Below are 19,925 nucleotides of genomic sequence, written 5' to 3' on the forward strand. Positions count from 1 at the left end.
TATGAAGATTATTGAATTTCAAGGTACTAGGGGCCAGGGCTTAATTTCAACTTATTGCTAACCAGCAGTTAGCAACATTTCAATAGTAACATTTCAATTTTATCATTCCATAGAAATGAAAACATTGCAAAAGTTGTTTTAGCACCTGTGAATGTTACATTAGTGTAACATATGATGATAGTGCATATGATAGCTATCAAAGGTATCACTGTACCTATTAATCTTTTTTATCTTTGTGACAATATTTACCACCTCCCAAAATCCTTTAGAATCATATTAGTGCTAGATCTATTTCTGTGTAGTTAATAAAGTGGAATACATTGACTGTGGTGCTATGTTCACTAGAACATTCTTAATGCTTTAAGTAGGACAAAAAGCATAATGAGCCATTGATGTATTGGCCAAGAAGCCAATTAAACAAGATGTGGGAGTTTATTGTTTGTTCCAGTGACCTGTGGAGTTGAACTAGTTGATAAATTTTGTTGGAACTGTATCTTTCTTGTCCATGAACACAACAAAAAATATTGACTTTGAAATAATATTGAAAAAATTAAGTCCAAATTATATAATTTATTAAGGAAGGTAAACTAATAGGTTGATAATTTCTTCTCAGTGGCTCCTTCATGGAAACTAAATAAGAATATAGATTTTCTCAGACATAATACATTAGGCTTAGAGTAGTACTCAAAGACAGCACATTACACTATGCCCTTTATACACATGGACAATTTTAGAAAACTTCTCTCAGCTCTTTTTCCATGAAGACAATAGTGGTAATTGCTTGAGGCTGAAGCATTTTTAGTTCATTTCTGCCTTAGCTTTTAAATTGTTGCTTTTTTCAGCTCAGTAAACAAAGAACTTGTGATGCTTAGGTCAGTTCAAGGGATAAAGTTATCCTGGCATAATTAGCATCTTTAAGATGTGCCTTCCAACCAGACTGATGCAGATTTTTCTAAATCCTGAGATGATATGTCTGGTCTTGCAAGCTCCCAGACAGTGCAATAGTAGCAATATTCACCAGGAAATACAAAAAGAATTTGGCCACGTGCACAATCTAGAACCAGGATTTTGTATTACACACAGGAAATAGTATATATGCAAAATCAAATAATTTGCCCAGTCCTTTCATCACAGATGTTATGGTATGTATTACATCCAAGATTTCAATCATACAATTACAAATGTGTAAATGGACCAAATTGTCTGGTCCTTTTTTTTTTTTTTTTTTCCAATCAGTATAGGAAGAAGGTAGGAAGGCAAAAGTGACTTTTCAACAACTCAGCTGCATCTGGGGATGTGCTTCTAGCCAGGAGCATCATGAGCTTCTCAGATTGCCCAAGCTTTTGATGAACTTGCAGCCAAACTCCATAAGGTTAGTGGCAACAGTGAATCAGGCTGACATAGGGTGCCTCGGGCATGTTTGCTCCCAGGCTTGCTCCACTGAAGCGGGCTTTACTTTTAGCAGGTAGTCTAAAGGGATTCTGGAAGGATTTCCATTTTGTACAGCTAGAGGCAAAAGGACTTCCACAAGGTATCATATAGTACAGGTACAGCGAGGAAGGCATGGGAAAAATGCAGGCATGCAGATTTGAAAGGCAGTTCTTAACATCTGGATCTAAATTTACATATGTTGGTGCATTGCTAAAATTAAAGTGATTTCTCAAAGGTTTACCATACAAAATCCAGTTTTGTATAGACAAGTCTTAACTTATGCAGAAAACTTCAAAACACTATGAAAGCAAAATGTGTGATTTTGATTTAGCTGCAAATGGATGGGAAGCTGACTCTGAATGCTGTAGCATCTTGAAGACATACGTTCTTGACCTTTACGGAGGTAATTTTAAATTTGCAGAGAAGAGGAATTGGCTGGGGCAGCTGCAGGAGGAGGCAACACATACTTCTAGTGATGAAAGTATCATCTTGATCCTTTGCCAAAGGTTGAAGATTACAACAACGATAGGAATAGGACATATTGCAGATAGCTTGTTAAAAACAAAGAACACCCAGCATGACCAAACCACAAACTACTCTGCCTTCCTGACAAGCTGACCACTCTGTTTTCCAGGTTTGAGGTGAATGAAATCATTGAAGCAGGTTAGACTGAAGCATTAAAGGGTGATTGCTTTGAAAGAAAAGCAGAAGTATTAAATCCATTGTTAAAGTTTGGATAGTCATGGATCTTAACAGGGAATGAATGAGTGCAGAAGACGTGTGTCTATTATTGTGAGAGGGTGATGGCAAAAACATCACATCCTCACCAAAAAAATGAGAATGAGTTTGGACTGAGTTTTCTAGGACAGCCACATACCATGAACAAGATGAACATGGAAGAGTAGTTCAAGCAGATGCCAATCAGCATAAATACCTGGAGAACAAAATAACTATCCCAAACAGTTTGGAGTCTTTGTGAGAAGCTGAGGCTGGACTTTGGGGTAAGGAGCAGAGGATATGAAAACACAGAGCTAAACTACAAGCAGCAATAGTTTTCCTAGACAGCATGATAGACAAGGGAAAAGGACACTTGGGAATACCTCTGGAGTCAGCAGGTCTCCTGCTTTTGCTCACCATGCTATCCACTGGGAAGTTTTAATCAAGTATCATCAATATGTTAAAGACAGAGGAGTTTGTGTTAATGATATATTAATACATACTAATGCAAAAGGTGGAAGCATGGTTGGGAGTTATGGGCATAATCCAAATGCTGCAGTAGTTTTGAAAACTGTCCTAATTGTTAACCCACACATTAAGCAAAGGTATCACCTAGAACAGGAGAGACTTTTACAATAGTGTTGTACATAGCAGGCATATTTGCTATTATGCTTTACTTATTGCAGGAGTTTAACCCAGTTAGTGACTGTTCTGAGGAGCCACACTTGTGACTTGAGAACAGGGCTCAGGATGGCAGAGAGAGGAAATGAAGGCTCCCCCATTCCACCTCCTTGACCCGTGGTAACGGAAGAGACAAACACTCCTCCCCTGAACGTTCCTGCTGCAGGAGGGAAGTCATGAGTATTCAGTTACAAGATATTTGTCTGTGTTTTATTCTATTTACTATGACGTTTCTGAGTCTGCAGAACTGACTCAAGCTAAAGGTATGATGGAATGAGGACTGTGCAATTGAAATGAAACTTATCAAAAGAATGAATGAATGAATGGTTTTCTCCTTATTTCTCTTGGGAAGCATTCAGAGATAGCTGCAGAGAGAGTTGGGATAGCTGGGACAAGTTTCAGCAAGTGACCCCATCCATTTTTCCGATCAGGTGGTATTGAGGAATATAAATGTTTGTGGGAGAGTGGGACCAAGTGAGGTAACAGGCTGCTGAGAGGATAAAATGAAGTGTTAATCATGGCTCTGAAGGATTAGAGAAGGGCAGATCAGCTCATGATGTTTTACTGGTTTTTTTTTTACTCTTATTGTACAGTTTCTTGACATTTCTTCTGTTGCATCTTTTGTGGAAGTCAGAAAAGCTGTTCTGTTAACAGCTGAATAGTAGTGCTCCATCAATCTACTCTATAAGCTCTAAAAATCACGGATCAATGTAATATGGCTGTGGGATCAAAGGCAGAGTTTCTGAACTCATCTACAGGAACATGAGTTGTAATGCACAAGGGAGATTCTGCAAACTCAATGACTTGTGATACAGAGCTCATGAGTCAGTAGACATTTCCTTGTCTTATGTTATATGCAAGCCCTAAAACAACTGTCTTTTATTCTTTTTCCTCTCTTTTTTTGAAAGTAAAAGTATATTTTGTTGTTGATGTAATCTCTCTTTTTAAAATCCAGTTACATGATAAAACTGGTAAATGCTAAACACGTCCTCAGTGGAACTAAGCATATTTCCCTCATCTAAGGATTTGTCTCTAAAAGTTTTTTAGTCCATGAATTTCAGTAGTTTTACATGCTAAAAATAATAATCAAATCTAACTAACAAACCTGAAAACTCACAAATCTCTTTGCCCAGAATGATGTAGCTATTTCAGGTCATACTGGATTTGTATACACATCACACAAATTTTCATACAAATGGTGAGATAAGCTTTCAGACAAACTTCTGCAGTTTGCTCAGTCTTGTCAAATGGGGTTTCCATCATTCCCAAATATTCCCCATTTTATGATTATTACCCTGTTTTTATTAAGCCAAAGATAAAGAAAATAAGGTAAGGGTGAAAAATAGCCAAAAGATGCTTGTTAACATAGACTAAAGATAAAAATGTCAGTAAATGTGGAGGTGTAGTATTATGCATCAGTATTCCTGCAACAGCCACTGCAAAATACTTGCCTTTCCCAAAGTTGCCTGTGCCCAATTACTATCCTTGAGAAGCTCCCAAGCACTACTGTTGTCCAGGTGACACTTCTTTGAAATGGTAGAGTTTCTGTCAGTAGAAGATGGCAGGAGTTACAATCTTAAAACTATCAGTCTACATAGATCTTAGAGGGCTCACTCAAGACTCCTACAGTAAAGGGCCTTACCTCCAGATATCTCTTTATAAAGACTTCTTTTTTTCTTTTTAGTGACTTGCTCTTATCAAAACATCTCCAAATGATGTGGAAATGCTGTGGGGATTCAGCAAAAAAACTCTGTAAAGAGTAGAATTTGGATTGCCAGCCCCAACACTTCTCAGTCACCCCCAAAAGACCTCCCTTAGTGAAAGCCCTCTTGAGAAATGGGAGGGACGACTAAGGAGAAAGGTGGAGGCAGCATCTGCTCCTGTTCAGCTTTTCTTGGCTTGCCTCAAGAGCAGGAGAGGGTGGGTGCAGTGGGGTCTTGAAGGGAAATGCAGTCAATTGTTAGAGCAATTGAAAAGTGCTTGGGAGATTTAGGTCATCCCAAAGGTCCAGCAGAGATTTCCTATATAGGATAATTCACTTGACCTTTCTATGAAGTTTCCTATCTGTAGAATAGGGAAAAGAAGATATTGTAAGAATAAAAACACTAAAGATTGCTCAGATCATTAAAGAGAGTTCTTTCAGGAGTTCTGCCACCTCTAGAGATGTTCTGGTGGGCCATCTTACACATCCTTAACACCATGTTACTTCCTTGTCCAATCTGGTTTACTAACTGTGAAAAGGCTACACAAGGCTAAGGCAAATCAGATTTACCAGGAATGGTAAATAAGTGGTAATGCTATGGTAAAAAAAGTGCCGGTTAAAAAGTGATTCTCCAGTTGTTGGCAGCGCAGTCCGTTTTCTCACGGCACTGCAGCCTCCTATATAGCACATACCCAGCGACTGACAACAGACCAGGTAGCCCGCACATCCCCTCCTCCCTCCCAGCGACCAGAGCCGGCAAAACGCGGGACCGCACTCCTGCTTCCCCGGCTCAGCTAGCTAGACGAGATGTGCCGAAAGGGAACTTGCCTCCTCTCTCTCTGGTCCCTGTCGCAGGCTGCGCTCCGGTTTTTCCCGTACCGGAACGCGGCCCCCACACGCAGCATCCCCTGGCGGAGGCGGGGGCTGCCGGGCAGCGGAGCCGGGCGCGGAGCCGGGCGCGGAGAGCCGCTCCGGCTCCGGCTCCTGCGCCGCGGCCCCCGGCGCGCAGCGCGCCCTCGCCCTCCGGTGCGCGGGAAACCTTTGCTAGCCCTGTCTGCCACTCGAGGCAAGGCAGCTGCGGGCTTTGCAGCTCCACAGCAACGCATCTTGGTGCAGCTCTTAAACACGCCACCCATGAGCCGGAATTTCTCCGCTCCTCTTTCTTCTTTCAAACACTTCGGTTAAGTCCATCTAACTTTACCGGCTCTAGCATGCAGCACAACGCCTGTAAACCCTAACTGGAATACTTCTGAGGAAACACTGACTAGAAGTGAGGGGAGTACGGTGCTATTGATGCTCATCTTGCCATGCCAGAGCAGAGTTGCTTCTTCGACCCCTAGTTATGTAGTAACAAGGGAAAATTTCCTGAAATTAGACTATCGCAGGAACTCTGGTTTTAGTCACAGTTGTCATCCGAGAAACAAATTTCCAGGCATTTTTAATCTAATTCACTTAATTTTCATGTAACTGAATTAGAAAATGTGATTAAGCAGTGCAAATCTTCGCCGTTGAGCCTGCCTAACCTTTAGTGACACATGAAACAGGGAAACTTTTTAGAAGTAAGGGGAAATGGTGAAATCGTTTGCATGGATTTGGTACAGTGGTTACCTACTAAGCAGGAAACTAGTGATACAAAATAGCTCAAGCAAAAACAGAAAAGAAAAAAGTATTATGACCTTTGTAGCTGAAATTAGTTCTTGCTGCGATTCCTTGGTAACTGTTTCATGGCTTGGTCAGACCCAGAGCAGGTGCTTGCAGGAAAACCCCTACCCTGGCGGCACGGTTCGCGTGTTCCACGCCTTGTTTCCCCGTTTCTTTCCTTTCGTGCCCACAGATCTCTCTGAGGCAGGAAAAACTCCAAAGTGAAAGTCGAAGGCTTGAAAGTAAATGATTCTCCTTCGCTGTGGCAGTGACTCCAACCCCGAGGTATGGGCTTGAGACAAATTTGGAAGAGCTAACCCCCTCCGCGCTCATTGCCCTTCAGGGCACTGAGTTTAACAGGAGCTGCAGCCCCAGTCCCCGCGCTGCCAGCGCAGCCTGTAACACCAGTTGGATTAGCTGAACTGTTACGAGCACCTAGCGTTTCAGCAGCTTAGACTGGGGGGGGGGGGGGCTGTTTTGCTTCCCATGAACACATACATTTTAAATGAAAAAGCCAAGGCTGGTACACACCACACCACGATCTAAAAATCAAACTAGTCCGTCGAAAGATTTTAAGATCTACTCCTCGGTGCACCCGCCGTGCACTCAGGCGGTGCACCGCGGCGGGCTCCCCACGCTGGCCTGGGGCTTTGCAAGAGCGGCGGCCCCCCGGGCGGGGAGCCCCGGGCTGGGACGGGGACGAGCCGGGGACAGAGAGGCACCGGGTGAGCCCGAAAACACCGGCGACGCAGCCCGAGAGCGCAGCCACCTGCCCTGCCTGCGGGCTGGGGGCAGCGAGGACAGCGGGCACGGGGCCGCGGAGAGCTGCGCCCCCCCGCAGCCGGCTGCTCCCCTTCTGCCTTGCGAGGCAGAATCGCGCCGCCGACGGAGCCCTGCTCCCTGCAAAATTAACTCAATATAAATCAAATAATGGGGGGTGGGGGGGGGGAGAAGTAGGGTGTGCGGCTGCTCATGAATTAAATATAAGTCTCTGACTGTCCTGAACAAAGCGACCATCCCCTTGGGACGGGTGACGTCTCTCCAGTAACGTGACTGCTTCTTCGGAAGCAGAAACGTGTAAACGCTATAAAACGCGGCGGCGCGACGGGCAGCTCAGAGCGTGCGGCGGGACGGAGCTCTCCTCTTCCTCCTCATCCTCCTCTTCCTCCGCCGCCGCCCCGTGAGCCACGCAGCGGGACAGGGCGCAGGCCGCGGCTCCCCCCGCCGCCCGCAGCAGTGCAGCGCCCCGCGCCCTGCGAGCCAGCCAGCCCCACCGACGGACTCGCGGCTCCGTGAGTAACTTTCCCTCCACCGCAGCCGCGGGGAAACGCGGCAGCTCCCCCGCGGCTCAGCACGGTCTCTCCCCTCTCCTCCACCGCGTCCCTTCAGGAAAGGCGCCCCAGCCGTCGGGACGCGGAGAGCAGGTCTGACCGCCTAGGTTAGCGGCTGGGGGCGGAGGGGGGAACCCTTCTTTTTTAACAATAAAAAAAAAAATGGGGCTTTAATCGCTGAGCCCGGGGCGCTGCTGCCCCGCGCACCGAGCCGGGGCTCGCCTGCAGCCCGGCGATGTGCCGGCTCCCCGCGGCCCCTCGGGGCGGGCGGTGACGGCTGCGCTCTTCCCTCCGCAGGTGGCGGCCATGGAGCACCGCGGCGCCTCCCCGCTCCTGCTCGCCCTCGCCCTCCTGAGCGCCCTCTGCTGGCGGGCCCGGGCGCTGCCGCCGCGGGGCGCCGCCTTCCCCGCCGTGCCGCGGTAAGGGCCGCGCCGCGCCGCGCCGCGCCGCGCCGCTGCGGAGACGTCCGGGGGCCTCATTCAGCGCCGCTCCCTCGTTGTGCGCTTCCAGCAAGCGAGTAACTGAGCCTTGCTTCCAGCCAGGGCCGGCGCTCCCGGGGGATGTCAGTTAACTGGGTGTTGGCTCGTTGGCACAGGCTCGATGGGGCCCCCCGAGGCCCTCGAGTCCCCATCTCTGCGCCGAGACGTTTGCGTGGCCAGACCCAAGAGGTGTCCGGCCGGCCCGTGCCTGAAAAGCCGCACCGCACGCAGCTTCGCAGCCAGCAGCAGCGGTGCTGCCCACAAGAGCTGGATGCCTCTGACCGCTGCGTGTATAAATGACATAAAGGATATATGTTAAAATGTGCTCCAGGGCATGATGGATGTCTGTCAAAGCAGTCTTGGCTTTTCTTAGGGGGAAACTCCTTTATCTCCACAGTTCAGCTAGGTGGATGCTCTGTATTTCTTTTCAAAAGCACACACATACATAGGCAAGATTGAATATATTAAAAATTCCCAAATTATGAATGAGGGGAAGTGATTTTTATGCATCTATGTGTAGTTTTGGTATGAAGAAACTGTTGCATACTTTGAATAGTTCACATTTTTATTAGATGTCTACATAAATGAAATCAGATGGCATAAAGAGTTCTTCTACATCTAGGCTGGAGGAACATGAAGTGCGAAAATAATATGGGAATACAGCATACTGGTTTATTTTCAAAAGGTGTGACTTGAGTTGTTTTAATTTACACTGCAATAACTTTACATTTTTCACCCAGCCAAAATTTTATATGCCTCAAATATATGCATAATACTAGTATTAATAGCTCTAATTCATCCATAATGACTGTAAATGTATAATGACAATAGTCTTTCCTAGTTTTAGTGCGTGCTTTTTGTGTACCATCATCACATGCAGCAGTTTACCATTGAGATAGGAGGCTATTGTTTTCCACAGAATACAAAAGCAACTAGAAGAAACATCTGATGCCACGCTACTGCTGGGCAGTCATACTGTCCTTGATAAAATGTTACACACCAGTATTGCAGGAGATAGACCATTATGAAACAAGTTTATGAGAATGTGGAGTATTAAATCAATTTGTACAGAGCAGTTGTTGTGATACATTTTAAAAGGTTAATTATGAGCAGCTATTAACTTGCAACTAGCAAATTAATTTAAACAAATGAGAATAAAAATCAGTAGTGATATAATGCCTGCACTTCATATTTCATTTGAAGTTCTAGAGGCTGTATTTACTTTCCTATAGATAGGGCCTAAGAACCATTTCATACTTTTTTTCGGTGCACCTTTTAGGTCCTAATTGGAAGGTAAGTACTTCACAGACACTGTTTTCACTTTGCATGGGAGGAGGGGCACAATTTCATCCATTGTTTATATAAAATATGGTTGTTATGAAAAGCTTAACAGTTGTCACTTGAATTACAATTGCCACAGATCATTCACTGTTCATTGGAGTTAATCATTTGCAGTGACAAAACATTTCTAGAACATGTTCATTAGAGAAAAAGAAGATCTGTTCTGCCAGTTACTCTACTGTATCACTGAGTATGGATTATACCTGAAAGTGATTTTTGTAGAATTTTTATCCAGACTATTTTAACATCTCTTGCAGACTAAAGAAACTTGTAGATGTACATTTTGACACAAACCTGAATGTAAGTTGAAGTGAAACAGACAATGCTGCATATCCTCAGCTAACTGTATTTTCCATGGTTTTCTTCTCCAACAGATTGGTAAACAGAATGCCATTTGATGGAGCCAGTGAACCTGACCATGCCCGTGGGTCACTAAAGTCTGAATCAGACATTTTGCAGAACACACTACCTGAAAATGAGAAATTCTATTTTGATCTGTCCAGAATTATTGATAGGTGAGTTTTTTGTTATCATAAGTACAAATGATGATATATTGCTTGAATCATGCCAAAAGTGGAGAATGCTTTTGCAACACTTAGCTCAGTCACATTTTCAAACTGTTAGAGATGTAGGAAAGGAAGAACAGATTACAGATAAAACACATGGCCTGTGGTTGAATATTGATATCAGTAAGGATGTCCACAGAGAAGTTGATTGTAATTCCATTCTGGCATGATGAGTGCATTCACTTTCCCTAAGGGCTAAAAAATATATTGTGAAAATCTGGAAGTTGTTTTATGAAATTAGCTTAATTTTTCATGTACAAAAGATAGCTTAAGGAAAGCAGCATGTTGACAAAATGAAAGTTATCAAAATGATATGATCCAGGTTGCATTGTAGAGTTTGTTTATTGTCCATTTCAGAAATGCAAGGCATGCTGATGGAATTTTCACCAGCGTCTACAGCCATCTTTTGGCTAAACTTGCTGTGAAGAGATATCTGCATTCGCTTATTAGAAAACGAGTTAGGTGAGGTGGCACTTACATTAGGTAGAGTCTTTTCCTAGCTGGCTTCATTGGAAATTTTTTACCCTTTTGTACCCAATTTCTCGTTTTGCAATTTAGAGATAATGACAGGGAAACTGATATAATAAGGGGGGAATTGAAAATCCTATATAACAGCAAAGTGGTATTTGTTATTAAATGAATACATTACTCTTTATTTCTGTACAGCTGTGAAGAGTAGAGCAACAGACACCGCACATAGCACTGATAATAAATACTGTCAATATTACAAAGATTATCTGGTCAATTTGCTCTTTTTAATGTAATGGCTTAGTTAAATTGTACATTCTGATAGTCTCTATGCTAGCTTGGTGGATGAATGGCAAAATTAAATACAAGATGACTGATTGTTCAGTACTTCTTATATTAAAACAGGGGCACATGGAATAAAATTAACACACAATTGATTTAAAGTGACAACAAAAAGGAATGATTTTTTTCTACTGTTGAACATATTGCCAGAGCACTTTGGGAGATCTGCATTACAGAAGGATTCAAAAAAAAGAGACATATTCATAGACAAGAGTCCAGATGCAATTTCAGGATGAGGGAGCCCATAAACTAATGATTGCAGGATGCTGAGAAGAATTTCTGTGTACTTCCCTTGTTTTTATATCCCTAAGCAGCAGCTACTGGACACTCTTGGGAACAAACTAATAGGATACTTTGGTCTAACCCAGTATGACAGTTCTTATGAATGCCTACTTCATACACTCAAAAGCTGAATGAAAATTAGGTCCTCCATTTTTACCCATTTATCTGAAGGCTGCCTTTGTCTCTAGACAGTTTCTAAGCATTTATATCAATGCTGCCTTTGTTCCAGAACATATAGGACCAGTTTCTCATATGCTGTAAATTAATGTAGATCATTAAAGCAGAACACACTAGCTGAAGGTTCCCAAGATCATGCATGGACAAATATGACTCTAAGTTTGGGTTTCAGAAGGTGTGTTTTGTTTTCTGATGCTTCCTTAAAACAAGCATTTGCAGCTAAATATTTGATGTTACACTCTTAATTTTTTCAGAGGCAGGCTCAGTCCTCACTGACTTCAATGGGAACAGTGGCCAGGGCCTTCAAGTGTGATCTTTATGTGCACTCCTTGGTATCATACTAAAATATATTTGCACAAATAGAAGACATCAGATTAGAGTCAGTTTATTAAAAAGAGTAACTTAGGCTATGAGAAGGCATAGGAGGAAATCATAAATTCCACGCTCAACCATTTGATCATGCAGAATTCCTATGACACAAACTCTGGAATTCTTTCAGTAAGATTTGTGTGGGTCATGGCAAAGTTGTGTAGGAGAAAGAAATCAGTGGAAGGTTTGTCCAAAGGACTGAATGCAGATCCTTAGGATCTGATGCTTGTTATTAAAATGCATAGTAAGCAGTGACAGCAGAATGACTTCTTTTCAAGAGAAGAAAGGAAATTCCAAAGTCATAGTTGGAAATGAAAGCTGTAATGAAAGTTTGATTTTATTTAGCTAGCCAACATTGTAAAGTTTACTTCACTCATTTTAATACTATCTTCTTTTAAATTGATTATGTATATTAGTTTATTTATTTTTAATTGTTGTATATCGCTAGCTCCCAGGACAGTCCTGTCAAACGCCACTCTGATGCTGTCTTCACTGACAACTACAGCCGCTTCCGAAAGCAAATGGCCGTGAAGAAATACCTAAACTCAGTTTTAACTGGAAAAAGAAGGTATTACAAAAAAGCAAATACGTATACTTTACATACTTGTATGGTATTAAGACAGAAAAGATTTATACCCACATATACAAAGAGGACAAGCAAAAGACAATGAACATTAATGACTTTATAACATAGTTTATAACATAGTTTTAAAATACAGACAGCATTTTCTTCCAGACTAGAACAGATATCACAATCAGATTAGAGTGAAAGAATAAAGAGGAGACTTAGCATCTGGAAATGTTAAAAAGCTTCTAACATATTCTTAAAATGCTTTTAGTTATAGCAAGCCTCTTCAGGAAGAATCCACAGAACTATGGAACATGACCAGTAATTTTATAATGAAAACACACTATTTGTTCAAATTTTATCTTTAGGCAAATAGTCAAAATGAACATTTAGAAGTCCCGGAAAGAAGATTGTATGTCCTAATCACTATAGGTGAAAAGTGCCAGTATGTGTTTTTGAAGGGTATATATTCTGTTGTAGACTCACTCATTGAGACCACTGCTTTTTGCTTTTAAATATAATGTCTCTATAGGTGTTAGACATGCTGTTTCATGTGATTTAAAATACTGCTGTATAAGTGTAATGAAAGATACAATTGCTACAGTTAGAACAAGGCATTGTTTGCTTATCTGCTTTTTCTTCTGAGGACAGTAAAATTTGTTTCTGATCCACAACAGCCAGGAAGAGCTAAACCCTGCTAAACTTCGAGATGAAGCAGAACTTCTTGAACCTTCCTTTTCAGAAAACTATGATGATGTTTCTGTAGATGAGCTGCTGAGCCACCTCCCACTGGTATGTCCAGGTTTACTTTAGTGTTGCCATCTGTTAGTTAACTTTAACCATCCAGTGAGATTAATCATACATGAAATGTGACCTCTCAGGAAAGCAGAGTCTTCTCGGAAAGAGCCATGTTCCATGAAACACTGTGTTTCTGTAGGGATTGTATCGGAATATAATAATCATTTTAATAAGAATAATTAAGTGATCCCCTGATTGCTGTTACTGAAAATTCCTAATTAAATGGAACTGTTAATAATGAACCTAACTCACTTGGGTGTTTCAAATTGTATTCACTGTAGCCTAAAATCCAAATTGACTCATTTTTAATTATAAAGATTATTATTTCTTCAGAGAACAATCCCTCTACCTCACAGCACTTTCAGGGGCATAAAATTGAAAGGGTAATACAGAAGTGAATCAGACCTGATATTCTTGAAAGTGTATTATAAAATTGATGATAAGGTGTTTTTTGGTATTCAGTTGTGTCTGAATTACAAATAAGAAAAAAGTACACTCTTGAAGATAATATTTGGAAGAAAGCAGCCCCACACATTTCTCCACACTGTTGATTCCTTCAGGGACTAAAAGAAAATGCTGTTTTTCTTTCCATAAATGTGGTAGTTTCTCTAAAGATCCAAAAGATTAGAAAGGACATCAACTGCTTATGCTTCAAGGAATAAAACAATTTCTAAGAGATGGGATTCAGGAAAGAAATGTTCTTTCTAGGCAGATTATTCCAAAAATACTTGCTTCTGGATTTTATACCTTCTAAAACATCTGGCATTGACTAAATGAGAGAGAATACTGGCCCACTGGGTCACTGGTCTGTTCCTGGAAATATTTTTATTCCTTTCTTTTTTGATGGACTGTATTGATGATCCAGATTTTCCTATAAGTGAATCTTTTCATCAGTATTGTTAGTTATTGGTCATTGGGCCAATGTGCAGTAACATTTTGCCTAATCCTTCAGTCCTTCCTGATCCTGCAAACACTGGCTGCTGGGTGTAACACACATTAAGCTCCTATGAATAGCTCCACCTCCACCCATGGGAGTTGCTAATATTTGCCAGTCCCCCATGCAGCAAGGGATTTTGGCAAGCCTTGGTTCTTGTCTACATCTTGTCTGCATTTATATGTTCCATGTTGCAACCACTTATGAAAATGACTGTTCTAAAAACATGTTTCTCCTTTGCTTTTCAGGGCCTCTGAAGTACACCTGGTAAAGTCTATGACAGAACAAGTTATTTTTGAGTTCCACATAGTATTTCAAAGAGCTGACTTTAGTCATCAGACCAGAACAAATATGTTTGTGAAGTGAAAATTGTGATATATTTGTTTCTTATGTAATAAAAGTTGATATTTACATTGTAAATATTACTCTAGAGTTCTCTATTGAAAGCTGTACATATGGATGCCAGTTTAACTCATGAGAAGTCTGTGAGTCCCATATGCTGTAAATTCTTTACTTCAATAAATTTGAAAATGAGTGTGCAGCTGAAGAGAGCCCATCATTACTAATTAATTGGCTCATTTTGGGTACAGTACTACTTTAGGTAAACCTGTTTGATCAGATGGATACATTTCCAGATTACTTCATAAAAGTGTAAAAGCATGAGGAAAAGAATGTGTTAAGCATGTACAAATTACATTAAAAAGATCTCTGAAGGTTGCTCCTGAGCAAAAGGGTATGCTTTTCTAGCAGCTTACCAGAGAATGAGAGGAAATGAAAAAAACATTACAAAATATTTGACCTTTGACAGAATCTTTCCTTTTTCTTTCACATTTTTAATATATCACAATATACAAATTCTATTAAAAACATTAAAATGTATCCTTTACTTTTAATAATATTTTGAATGCTCTGGAGCTGCCAAAGCACTCACAGAAGAATGCTATCCCTTGATTTGTTTGATGTCTAAAGTCATTGGTTATTCTACATTTGATTGTCTGTAGCTTTGATGATGAAACTATTCCTTATATATAAAATAGACCTGAAGACACTTTACTATTTTTTCAGAATGAATGTAACTTACAAAATATGCAGACAATAAATCATTTTATTATCACTGCAAACTATTACTGGTTTAAGTCAATTTATAGTTACCTGGAACAGTAGGGGTCCCTAGTTAAATGCTGTATATTAACAGAGGAAAATAGTATTCTTGAACTGATGTGTACTATATATATGGTTTGTTTATATTAAAAAGACAAAGCAAGTAAGTCTCCTAAAATAATCCTTATTACGTTGGCTTTGTATCATCATATCACAGTATGAAACTGGAAATATACAGCTGATTCACTGCTGTTTTGAATCAGAATCTTGTATTTTATTAAAATTGTAGGTTTAACCGGTTGAATCACTTGCTGAAAAAATATTTATTGTTATAAGGACTCATAGTTCCATTACAGTAAGGAAAGTGCATGGTATTGCACGTATTGCTTATGAAACACGTATTCGTGTGTGATACTAGTCATAACCCTACCATGATTTCCCCCCACCCTGAAAAAAACAAAATTTGATAGAAGTAGAAAAACTATCAAGCCTACCTAGAAAATTCAATTTGGAATTTCAAGTATATTTATGTATCATAGATACAATCATATTCCTACCACAGTGAGTGATAAAATTAATTTATTGACAGGCACAGACTGGACTTTCACTTATAAGTTCACTGCTGCTATTTAGAAGGAAGCTTCAAACATGGTAAAATCTGAGATTTTTGGGAACAAGTTCTCATAAATATGTGCCCTTTCAACTTACAGATGTTATCAATATTGACATCTGCATGTCAAATGAAAACCAGTTTGCACAGATCAGATGCTTTTATTGATATTTCCACCTTGTGTTGACAAAATTTCTTTTAGCATAAACCAATGAATGGTTCACAAAAGTTAGACATGTAATTTTACAGTCTTCCCTTGAAAACTGGTCTTCAAATGGTGTTCCACTCTTAACTCCTATCTATTATGAAAATTTGAGTGGAAAAGTGGCTTCAGATAATACTTGAGACATAAAAATAGATGGATGCGATAGTACTTAACTGGAAAATTTTGTCAGTGTTCTTTGATCTTTATTAGGTTTTCTCTGATAATCTTTAAAAAATCAAATATGAAAATTCAGAAACAAAACTTGTGTGGTCTTCATACACAGAACTTTTTGTTTAAATGTGCATAAGGCTCATTCACTCATTTTAAAGCAACAGAATGGGAGCGGTGGACCTCTTGACCCTAGAATTTCAGCATATTTAAATTTTTATTCTAAATCTGCTTTTGTTTTAAAGTACAATGCTATAGCTTCAACAGACTTTTTTTTTTTCACTTTGACAATAAGACAGCAATTGGATGAGCTGGTCTTTCATGTTCAATGTTTAATCCCCCCAATATTTTGTTCCCCATAGAAAACTACAGAACTTAGAATATGTGTTTTCTCTGTTATAATGGAGGATGGAGTGCATTACAGAAAAAAAGGGATGCTTACTGGGAAACTATCTATTCTAAAATACAAAAATAATACCCTCATTGTAATAATTAAAATAATAAAGCCTTCCTCAGAGAGTTTAGCAAATAGAGATATTCCATAAGGTATGCCAAATTTTATGTATATTTTAGCAAAACCTAGAACTTAAAGGAGAGATACTCTAGGATAATAAACCTGGAGTTGGTATTTGTGTCAAAGGACAACCTTTAACTTATTGTAGAAACGCCTGACATTCCATAGGCAATATAAGGCCCAATTCTTACACAGAGACTAATGAATTGTGGGAGATGTAACGCTGTTTGCCTCAGCTCCACCAGCAAGTGCTTATGGTAAGGTTAAATGATTGCTGAACGAAGCAAATTTGCAGTCCTTCAATGAGCCTTGAAACATGCCGCCGACCTTACAACCCATCTGCAAAATCTCATAATAATAAAATCAAAGTATTGCAGCAATTGCAAGATGAAAGGGGCAGCTCCAAAGAAAGTGTCAAGACTACTGCTAGGAAGAAGACAAATATTCAGGAGATTAAGAAGAGTATCATTGGCAGAGAGAGAACGCAACCATTCAAGAGCAAGGAATAAAACTGTGAAGGGTTATTAGGGTATATGCTAAAGAAGCGCTGCAGAATTTTTCTTCTGACACAGGATAGGAACAACAGTGTGATCACAGAGGACAGAACTCATTATTTTTTGCATTATTGACCGGGGTTTGCTTTTCAGATCTACCCCCTGGAGCTCTTAAAGAAATGGACATAATCACCCTGAAGTTACTTCTTTGTCGCCACCAAAAAAGGATATTTTCTGGTCTTGAAATCCACAGGGAAGATTTGCATGCATGTGCACACACACACACACTACAATGTAACCAGCTGTACTTTTAAAATTAATATTATTCTTAAAGGCAAAGCCTTAGTATTGAGCTTTAAAAACAAAAAGAAACAAATCTCAATTGATTATGGCCTTTTTACAGTCATCACAGAATCAAGAGTTAACTCTCAGGATTGGTTATAATGTCAGGACAATGACAGAAGTTGACAAAAAGTTTTAAAATTACAGCCAGTAAAACAAATAAAAAATATATAAAAGCCTTAACGATCCTCTGATGTTTTAAATGGTTTTGAGTGGCTGCAAGTATTTGTTCCACCTGAGAGTCTGAGACAGCAGTTTTTTGTTTAAAAATATGAAAAATAGATAACTTGACTCCTAAGCATTTGTATAACCTCATCTACAGAAATATTGAATCCTCCTCAGAGAACGACCTTTGGGGAAGAGATGCATGTGTGCAGGAAGGCTTTACTTGCTTTCAAGGAACTAGGGAAAGGTGGAGGGAAAAGGCTGTCAGTTCCCTCCCATGTTACTGCCTATGCTTTCCACTACCTCTTTTCTTTTTTCTTGTTTTCTCCCTTCTTTTCTTCCTTCTCATACCTCGGGCTTCCTCACCCTTCATTAACACTCTCACCTTTGACTTGCAAGTATATAGTATGTGAACCTATAGCAAACCGACTCTCCAAATCTCTCCTTTTGTCAGGCTGAGGGAGTGAGGGACTTTCCTCCAGTCTGGAGCAACGTTGGGGAATGAGCACTTGAGCTTGCAGTTTTCTTTTCAGCAGGAAAGTGAGAGCTACCCCATGTTTATCCAGACAGGGAGGTAGTGGGGAACAGCCAGGACAGCATAAATTCACATGAGCTTGGTTTGTCAAAGACAGATCTTTTTCTTTTTTTTGCTCTCTCTTTTTGATAGTCTGGCCTTTCTGTGGCCTTTTGTGTGCCTTACTTAACCTCTGGGAGAATACAGGCTGTGTAAACTGTGTTAGGTGCACAAACAAGTGTCGTACAGTGAACTTCTGAGGATGTACCACATCTCTGGAAGTCTGTTCTTTTATTCTGCTTCAAGATCTTTTGTGTATCTGCTGCTTACAGGGCAACAGCATCTCATTTTCCCACACAGATATTATCTTTTACCTTTCTCTATTTTTATTTTACCTAGTGTCATCTAATGAGAATAAAAGTAAAAAGAAAGAACTTGGGTGAATCAGGCAGCCAGTCTGGGGTGTAGGAGAGGTGAGCAGAAGCAGAGATACCACTGCCAGGATGGACACTGTGAACCAGAAGGCAGAGGGGAGAGTTGCTACAGTAAAATCCCTTCAAATGGAGCCTTGAATACAGATATTGCAATGTCACTTTTTTTTTTTTTTTTTTTTTTTTTTTTTTTTGCCACAACTCTTTAGGGCTGCAATGTGTCCCTGTCCCATGTGGCATCTTTGCTGACACTGTAAAGAGAGTAGAGGTTGGGCTGCCTTTGCACATCCATTTCTATCTGCTGTTCTGCTGACTTCAGGTTGGCCTTTAAGTGCTCACGGGAATCCTCAGTCCTGGTGATGCTACTGCAATGGTAGTTGCTTCATGAAGCAGCCCAGTGTAGCTCATAATCTGTTTTTATGTAAAGCTGGAAGGGTGAGCCCCTTTGTAAAGTGAAGATACTATTTAATGGATATATTTTTTGACTGTTTCACCAACACAAATATGCTCATTCCCATTAATGCTGTAGGGTGTGAGCATGGTGAACAAGAATTAGCTATGTTTTTGAGATGCAGCAGGAAAAAGACAGCAGTCAGTAAATTTATGGTGCAGCAATAAGGTGCATCAATCTAGTATCTGCCAGCCTTGCTTATGGAGATGAGTACTGCAGAGAACTGGCACAACCAGCTCTGCAGAAGCTCCTGGTCCTGCTCACAGAGAGCCCCTGGTTTCCCAGTGGAGATTTTTGATCTGGCTTGAGACTTGCGCAGAACGCTGACCTTTCCCTTGGACACATCAGGCAGAACATGGGGCCTTCTGGGGGCTGTGCTGGCTCAGGAAACTACAATATTTTCAGCTTTGCTCAGTTCTGCTTTGGAACATTTTCAGATAAATTATTTACCAGTTTGACAAGCTGCACTGGTCTTTCACACCAGCTTTTAAAAAGTCTGAAGAATAACTGATGTGTCTTCTACTTCTGAAGCACACAAACAGGGAAGTTTTACTTCAGTTGCATACACAGCTATATGCTGGCCACTTGTTATTAAGGGAACAAAGTCCAACTCTCCTTTATGAGCATAAATATTTTCACTAGCTTAATTGACCAAAATATTTAAATAAAAATATGATTCTGATTATTCAATGTTTAAGCTTAAAGAATGGCATAATTCCTTATGGTATAGGAAAAAAATGATTCTCTTATCTAAGTATCAACATTAACTTTGTGAGAATAATATCCTCAACAGAACACTGTTTGGGGAAAGAGCAGGGAATGTTTCAATAATGAGGAAAAAAAGTGAAAAAAATTGTCCTTCCCCACTGAGTGAATTATTTAATGCTAGATACAGTTTTGGATAGGATCATATTTTTTAAAACAAATACATGAGTTTGGCACCTAAGATCAATTTTCAGAACTGGCCTGGACATTTAGAAGACCTTTTTCCCATTTGCTGTCAAAAAGACCAGGGCATCTAAGAGCCTAAGTTACTTCCAAACATGGGATATAAATGCTTTGATAATGTTCATCCCATTGCTTTATAGCTGTCAAGTCAGAAA

General features: G+C 40.4%; 1 protein-coding gene across 2 annotated transcripts; it reads left to right on the forward strand.

Moving 5' to 3' along the window:
* Positions 1-7,280: 7,280 nt before the first annotated feature.
* Positions 7,281-15,208, forward strand: VIP (vasoactive intestinal peptide). 2 transcript variants are annotated; one of them, XM_067294759.1, is made up of 7 exons: positions 7,281-7,464; positions 7,801-7,922; positions 9,698-9,838; positions 10,247-10,351; positions 11,976-12,095; positions 12,773-12,887; positions 14,076-15,208. In XM_067294759.1, the coding sequence occupies exons 2-7, from the start codon at positions 7,810-7,812 to the stop codon at positions 14,082-14,084; spliced, it is 603 nt and encodes a 200-aa protein (XP_067150860.1). In that variant the 5' UTR covers positions 7,281-7,464; positions 7,801-7,809; the 3' UTR covers positions 14,085-15,208. The 2 variants fall into 2 exon arrangements, with proteins under 2 accessions (XP_067150860.1, XP_067150861.1); XM_067294760.1 differs by lacking the exon at positions 10,247-10,351 and having other exon boundaries at positions 14,076-15,204.
* Positions 15,209-19,925: the final 4,717 nt, after the last annotated feature.

This window comes from Apteryx mantelli, chromosome 3, assembly GCF_036417845.1.
Source record: "Apteryx mantelli isolate bAptMan1 chromosome 3, bAptMan1.hap1, whole genome shotgun sequence".
In the NCBI taxonomy this organism is placed as follows: Eukaryota; Metazoa; Chordata; class Aves; order Apterygiformes; family Apterygidae; genus Apteryx; species Apteryx mantelli.